Source organism: Hoplias malabaricus, chromosome X1 (genome assembly GCF_029633855.1).
Source record: "Hoplias malabaricus isolate fHopMal1 chromosome X1, fHopMal1.hap1, whole genome shotgun sequence".
Classification (NCBI taxonomy): domain Eukaryota; kingdom Metazoa; phylum Chordata; class Actinopteri; order Characiformes; family Erythrinidae; genus Hoplias; species Hoplias malabaricus.
The window spans coordinates 3,207,282-3,215,342 of NC_089818.1; the positions used below are offsets into that span (position 1 = coordinate 3,207,282).

Genomic DNA, 8,061 nt, shown 5'->3' on the forward strand with positions numbered 1-8,061 from the left:
TCCAGCGTTTTACACCGATATTCTGTCCTTAAACGTTTATGAATAAACTACGACTCCAGAATAAAGGAATAAAACGCTGTAAATTCCAGCACACTATCTTAAACGTACCAAGAATGATGAAAGAACTTGCAGAAATACTTCCATCCCTGAAGAGCCGCAACAGGGCTGACCAGGAATCCACTTTAAAATCCACCTTAAATCACTTACAACACGAGTGAACACACCACATATCAATGACAATCCCTTACTTTTTTTCCTATGTTCATCTTCAAGGCAAACAACACACTGAGGCTGACTCAAAGCTGGACAAATGTGAATGAAAAAGAAACCTCAGTCTCAACGCATAGAAATCGTGTTACCAGCCAGAACTTACATGATCCCAAAATCACAATACAGCACACGGATCCTTCTGAAACACAGGAAACGCTCATCTCACTTCCAAAACTGTCACATACCGCAACACATCGTCATCCACACATTCAAAAGTGAAGCTCAACTCAAACCAAGTCATATTCAAGTAATCAGAAGAAGCCAATGAAACAAATCTTCCCAATGCAGTACTGCTAGAACATACACTTCATACTAGTTTCCAGTTTATTAGGTACCCATTATTAGACACCCATTACCATTTTATAAGATTTAATAATCAGCTTTTGGAACCTTTATTAATGTGAAAATAAATGGAAATGTAAAATGAAGAAGAAATGTTCAAGATTATTCACCACCCAAACAAAAGTGACCATGTTAAAGACCCCTGAAATGAAAGTCTTAGCTTAGTGAAAGGTTTAAGCTTCAAGTCGAGGATTTCTACTTTGAAATTGAAGTGTTCCAAAGACAATCTGACAAATTTAGATAGCAACAGCATCTGATATCATAAACCCAAGGAGCTTTTGAGCTGCAGCTGAGCAGAGGTTGTATGAGTGAAGGTAGAGGCAGGAAGTAGCTGCATCATAGATGTGTGCGTCCTGAATGACGGTGTAGAGTTCCATCTAAGTCACTTTTAAGGCATTAGGTTTTGGGCTTTTTTTTTCTAGATATGTTTGATGAAAATAGGAGATATTCAGGGTCTAGTCACTGACCCGAGGGCGACTTATAAGGCCTTTGGACAACCACTGACTAGACATAATTTGGGTGATTAATATCCACCACACGAATAATACCTGGAAAGTGTTGGTCCTGTGGTTGATAGATACTTATAAATGTGAAGCTACAGATGGAGCACAGCCAACTGTAAACCTGTTTGACAGGAGTTTAGGAGAAATACTTTTAGGTATGGGTACCTAATAAACTGGCATCTCAACCTACAAATATCACACCCGTCAGGCTCCCCATCCAGAAGAAAATAACTTCCAGTCTGAGTGGACTGAAGGGGTCATATTCAAGAAAATAGACTTATGTTAGGTTTTCTATTGTGGGTAAACACCACGTTTGTCATTTAAAGGCAAGCATTGGTGAGTGGTGTAAATACAAGATAGTAAGTGAGAGGAGGGGGGCGTGAGAGGAGGGGGGCGGGAGAGAAAGGAGAGGAAAAAAAGAGGCAAATTCACCATCCCAGAAACACAGCAGTGGGTGCTTTTACTCTCCATTTACTATTAAGCTCTGTCATTTTACAGTCCACAGCTGACTGCGTATTAGCTTTTTAGTAAGGCTGCAGAAATGATGGAATATGAATAATTTATCGCAATTTGCGCCTCGACAATCAGCTAAGCACAAAAGGCCACGATTAATGCAGTGTGTTTAGTCCTTTGTATGATGAAACCAAATGGACTGAACATATGAGCGCTCTATCAAACCGCGTAAACATCTACTGAATGTTGTAATAAAATCACATAATTCCCCCTCAAAAAAAGTAAAGGTGTAAAAACTGTAAATGTGGCCTTTTCAGTGAAACATACTTTCCGTTAAATCGCAGCAACAAGATCAGGCAAGAATCGCAATGAACCAGAAATCTGTGCGGGTCTTCCGGGTGCGGGATGTCGAGCTCAGACCAGAAAGTGTGCTACCGAACCAAGACATCTTAATGTAAACAAGGAATGTAGGCCTGCATAGGATTCTAGGACTAAACTAGAAAAAAGGAGGGAGGTAATTTGAAATGGAGAACCGTACATACACTTGTTGTTTCAGCATGCACCAGTCTCAATTAGAAAAAGGAAAAACACTGTACCGTTAATTTTGTTTCTATTGGGTAATTCAGGTACAGACAGTAAAATTCTTGGATTTTGTAAGAACAAACTCCTGGGAATGATTTTCATTTTCTGGATCTGAACTACCCATCTCTGCTGTCCATTAAGACAAGCAAAGGACAGATAACACAGCAACAATTACAAATGTTCAAACACCCTAAAAAACAAACAAAAGTCAAACCAATCCTGTAACAAGTTTAGTCCGCTCTGTCCTTGGCTTCATGTGTGCTATAGCATTGAACTTAAAATAAATAAAAATGAACAACAAACCGTTCATTAGGGTGAAGAGCGTGTAATCTCTGAAACATGTGACCAGCTAATATAGCTTATTCACGTAACTCCATGGCGGTGCATACAGTTTCTTTTAAAAGGACAGGGTAGACTTGATGTGTTAGCCTAAGTTTCTATAGTGCAAAAGACGACCACGCTAATTTGATGGAACAGTGCTATTTGTATTTTAAAATCAACGACAAATCAAGCCATTCTTCATTCACTCTTGCCAAAGAAACTCCCACTTTAACCTCTCAAAAAATTGACATCATTAAGGCAAAATACCACTGTGCACCTCTCACAAAGCCCCTATTTTCTTTGCTAAAATTATTTAACAGGTAGTACATGTATAAGAAAATTATTCTGTTTCATGATTGCTCTTTTCAGGAAAATAAAACCTGGGTTTTAAAAAGAAAAAAAAACAAACAAACAAAAAAAAAATTCTACAGATTTCTAAACAAGCATGCAGAAGATACTTCGGTAATACACTCTGATCACTCTAGCCACATTCTTAAAACTACTTATTCTTAAACACTGAATAAACATCACCCTTTTCTTCAGACAAAAAATGCAAAACGTGAAGGTTAATGGCACCCGATGATCCCTAGAATGTTTGCAAAACCGTAAATAATTGTGTCGTCATCCCAAAAAAAGTGCAAGAAACAAAAGGGTGTCAGCTCCCAAACAGTTCAGTAGTGTTTTTCTTGCAGGTAATCTTTCATTTTGTTCGGTAAAGGCAATTTCTGAATCAAGTCTATCCGCGTGTACTGGCGAATGACAAAGCGGCACGAGTACTGGAGCGAGCGCACTTGCATAAACCGCGAAACAGGGTTGGTCAGTCTGACGGGGTATGTGGCCGAGCCGGGTAAGCGCGACCTTGAGTAGCAGAAGGCCCCGTTTTCCGAATCCCGGATGGAATTGTCGATAAGATCCACAATGGAGGTGTGGCCTTCTACGTCCGGCTGCTCATAGAAACTGAAGCTGCCGTTGGAGTGCTCTATTCTTGTGTGGAGCGTTTTTCCCTGCGAGCGAAAGCTTAAGCTGAGCAGGTACCGGTCATCTGAACTGTCTCGGACCAGGAAAGAGCCGTCGGGAAGGTTTATCAACTTCTCTTCGGCTTCCCATCTCGTGATGGGGCCCCAGTACCATCCCTGCTTTGCTAATTTCTTTAGCTCCATTGTGAGGCTGGTCACCACCATTGGCCCACTGTTCTGGACCGCATCATAGACCCGTCGGACCCCAGGAGCTGAGCTGGGGTCAAAGCTAAGGTGGTGGATGACTGATTCTGCCACTTGTGAATGTGTACCGTCCAATCCAGAAAGGCTCCTGGAGAGTTGACCTCCAGGAACCTGAGGTAGCAAAGGGGAAAGGGGGGCTTCAAGCCTGGAGCCTTGCAGCAAGGCATTTGCAGTGTTCAAAAAGAGCCTGTTGACAGAAGGCTCCATAAAAATATCTGGTGAAAGGAGATCATGGTCAATGGGCTCCTCATCCACGTGAAGAGAACACCCTTCCGTCTGTGGCCCCACATCCATGGGTGAAGTACCGTCTAAGCAGAAAGAACGGGACACGTCCTCAGGGTAAAGTCCATCATCTAAAGGCATTGTGTACTGTATGTAATCCTGAGCTGCTAGACCAATGACTACAGGCACATGATCCTCCATCTCCAGGTGAAGATCACCGTTCTGGGGGTTGGAACTTTTAAAGGAGCCACTGGACTCTTCGAACAGCCCATCTCTCTGGAGCTCCAGGAAGTCTTTTCGAATGCCGTTGAGCACTGGACTTGAGCCGGAGGAGTGGATCAGGGCCTTTACCTTGGCATCCATCTTGATGCAGGTTTCCTCCGAGTTGGTTGGCCTCAGTGGCCATGGCGTAGGGCTGTAATGGTGGCTTCGAAGAGACGTAGATCGGGAAGAATGCTGCGATTTCAAATCGCTGAAAGTGATGGGCGCAGATGACGAGGAGAACGTGTCGTCATCTATGGAGCAAACGGACGGCGAACTCCCTTTGACCTTTGGTTTCTGTTTTGTGGACAACCTGCGCTTCAACGTTCCCATGAGGCCCTCACTTTTGGAGCGGGATTTGGATCCTTTTGCCTCTTCGCCGTCCAAGTCCCTGCCAACAAGATCCTTGCCATAACAGCCTCCATAAAGAGAATCTTCTGCAGGGAAACTGGCAGACAGGTCTGGCTGGGATACAGCATACTCTACAGCTTTCTCGTCTTTCCCTTTTATGTTTAATGATTTTCTTATTGTCTTGAGACTAATTTTCTTCATCCTGAATACTTCCTCCACTTTGCTGGAAGAGGATGACTCACACAGAAGGTTCCAGGAAGGACAGAAAAGAGGAAGGTGAACGAGAATGCTTGGTCATAGCTAGTCATGCAGATCTTTCCACAACTGCCAAGCCTAGGGAAAATAAAATAGTATAAAAATACATGTATCAAAACACAAATAGCTTGATAATAGCCACATAATACACAGATTTAATATATACGCTAAAAGGGTCACAGTTAACTTTATCATCATTTCAAGCACTTGATGCATTTTCTTAATTTGACCTTTCAAACCAGTTGTGTGTGTTCCATGTATTCATCTGTTCTCATTCAAAAAATTAGAGTTTAATGAGAGTAAATACACAACTGAATGAGAGTATACTCTTATTGTGATAAGAGATTTCTTTTATTCAATTGTCAAACCTATTTTTTACATGACCTTGGTCCAAGAAAATGTAAACTCCCACCTCCTGACATTGTTTAAAACCTCCTAAAAACGCAGCTATGTTCCTCCCCCACCTCTGCCTCACTCCTGCAGCTAGACACCCCCACCCTGCAAGCTGACACCATTGATTCTTTAGGTTTATGACATAAGAAACCCTGGATGTCTGAATCTGAATACTACCATTTTAAAGCAGTAATACTTTCACTCCGCAGGTAAACGACTGAGGGGTGGGAGGAGACGGCGACAGGGACTTATAGCATACTCAGATCTGTGTATACTAAATGAAGGTAAAAATGTAGAGTTAAATCTGAGCCACAACTAAGGCACTAGGATGTGATTTTCTTATAAATATTATAGAAAAAAATGTCTTTTTTATGGAGAGATGAATTTATATTAATGTAACCATTGACCAGAAGATTTTAAAATATGCAGCACCAGGCAAATCACAGAAACGTAACACTGATTCATTTTAAAATGCTGGGATTAATCATAAATGTATTGCTATAACCACCCAACTGTCCTGGTGTCTACAGAAGTTAGACCAAGGTATGTTCAAAACAGGTGTTAAACAAAGTGCACTCATATATTCACATAAAACAGGCTCACTTTTGTCTATTAATACGGATCCCTGCTGATGACACCCCTTTTTAATAAACTCATGGCATTATTAATATTTTGGTATGAGATATTTAGTGAGTGTGAAGGAATTAATAAATATCTCACTCCCATGCCTTAATATGTCGCTCCCACGTATTACTGAGTAGTTTGCACCCATTAATTGTATTGTGAAGGGATGTCACAAGCAGGGCTGCGTGATTAAGCGTGTTTTATGCATGAGAGGCAAAGTACTGCAGACAGTCTTCGGTGTAAGGCCTCGTTACTGAGGAGCAGAAGCAGGGAGCACACAAACACAAGAACATCTGAAGAACAGTGAATTAACAGGTAAATAAAGGAAATAAGGAGGAGGTTACCTTTCGGTTCCTAACGCTGTCAGCTGCTGAGCCTCATGTTAAGAAACAGTAAAGAGACTAAACCCCGTTAAAGCGGAGTTTAATTCAATAACACTGGGACTGCGGCGCTCACAGCTACAACATCCCCCTTCTCCCCAAATACCGGCCGAAACAGCCGTGACTCTCACACAGAAAAAGACGCTGTCTCTCGGTAAGACTCCGCACACACGGATCATTCGGTTATTTCGGCTTTATGCAGCTTTTTTGGTGAATTTTAACGCGTTTAAAACTTTTTCTGCGCCGTCCTCCGTTCTCCTCTTTGTTTGCTGTTGCATCATGGGAAACAGCGCTAAGCCCCGAACATAGGCGCGTCACTACGGCGGCCGAGAAGCGCGCAAAGCTGCCTTCGATTTTTATTTTATTTGGGAAAATTTATTTTTAAGTAATAATAATAATAATAAAGACAAAGTTGCGCAGAGATTTTAGAAACGCATTATAGAAAAAGACATTTAACATTTTAGTTAAAAAAGATACTTGTTTAATATGTATTTTATTATATAATAGAAATACAATTTATAACATAATTACTATTTGTAGATGACTGAATGTATAAATATGTAACGATTATTTCTGAATCTGTGACATATTTCAGTATTGTCACTCTCTCAAGAATGGCATGGGACTCAAATATATAAAACATTTCATTTTAATTTAAGTTGATGCATAATAGACCTGAGGTTGTGGATTCGAGCCCCACTCGGGTGACTGAAAGGAGTTTGGTGTGCTCTCCCTGTGTCTAAGTGGGTTTCCTCTGGTTGCTCCTGATTCATTCCACAGTCCAAAATCACATGTTGGTAGGTGGACTGGCTACTCAGGTGTCTCTTATGTGTGAGTGAGTGTGTAAGTGAATGAAGACAGCAACAATATGCAAACAAAGGCAGCACAGTGGCTGAACAGGTTAGTGTTTTCAAACATTGACACTTGTTGTTGTTTTGTGCCCACAGTCCAAAAACATATTGGATGAATTTATTCACAGGTGTGAATGTGTGACGTCCTGCAATATCCTGACAACCTGTCCATGTAGGCTCCAGACCCTTTAAAACACTGATCAGGATGAGGTGTGCAAAGTTAATACAAAATATGCAGATTTTATATAAAAATATCATTATGTACTTGTCTCACTTAGCATAATGTGATCCATTTGGTATCTGCTAGCTATAATCGATTTGGGCAGTTAATTTTCTACTCCAAGCATGTAGGGCAGCAACGGTGTTGCCCTGGCAGCAGTTGCTTTACATGTCTCATTGGAAGCGTGTGGCCCATTGTCCCATCTCATGTGTTTGGAGGAGACCTACTTATAACTGGGGAGAATACAGGGTAAAAAAAAGTCTTCAATGTCTGTGCACACCTTTCTGTGGATGCTTTAAAATGATCAGGGCCACCCAAATTTTGACAAACACGTGTAAATGTTCCTCATTTTGATTTAAGTTTTAGGGCTAGCTAAAAAACCTGGGAGTAAAAAAATAAAAACTTCAGGAGGTTCGGCAGTCTTCTCAGTGTGTGTTATTGTGTAGATTCTCCAATGATTAAACGGAGGTCTAATTAGTGTCAGTATTGCTTCAGCCTGAGTGGTTGTGTGTTCTGTTGGCCAGGCTAATTGATGTCACACACTTTGCTGTATTGTTTTCCCCACCCTGCTGTAGCTGACAGAGTAGTGGGCTGCTGTGGTTGGATCAGTTGAAGTGAGGAGACAGATACTGTGGGAAGGCATAATTACCTTCCCCTATTAGAGAAAGAAGAGCCTTTCATGCAGGAACTGCACTGTGCTGCCAAGCAGACAGAGTTCAGAAACACTGCACTAACTGTACCTGCTTCAAGAGCAGGGTTTGAACTTGACTCGGATTGTGTTTGGAGATAGAGCATGATCTCTCTGTCTTCCAT

General features: G+C 41.4%; 1 protein-coding gene across 1 annotated transcript; it reads right to left on the minus strand.

Annotated features, from left to right (window-relative positions):
• Window positions 1–1,500: 1,500 nt before the first annotated feature.
• On the minus strand, window positions 1,501–6,455 carry LOC136675788 (suppressor of cytokine signaling 6-like). The gene is made up of 2 exons (XM_066652538.1): window positions 6,142–6,455; window positions 1,501–4,858 (listed from the first exon to the last, which is right to left on the minus strand). The coding sequence occupies exon 2, from the start codon at window positions 4,724–4,726 to the stop codon at window positions 3,143–3,145; it is 1,584 nt and encodes a 527-aa protein (XP_066508635.1). The 5' UTR covers window positions 4,727–4,858; window positions 6,142–6,455; the 3' UTR covers window positions 1,501–3,142.
• Between the last annotated feature and the right edge of the window lie 1,606 nt (window positions 6,456–8,061).

Excerpts from the sequence above, each read along its gene's own strand:
- LOC136675788 (XM_066652538.1), bottom strand. The coding sequence starts at position 4,726 with ATGAAGAAAATTAGTCTCAAGACAATAAGAAAATCATTAAACATAAAA.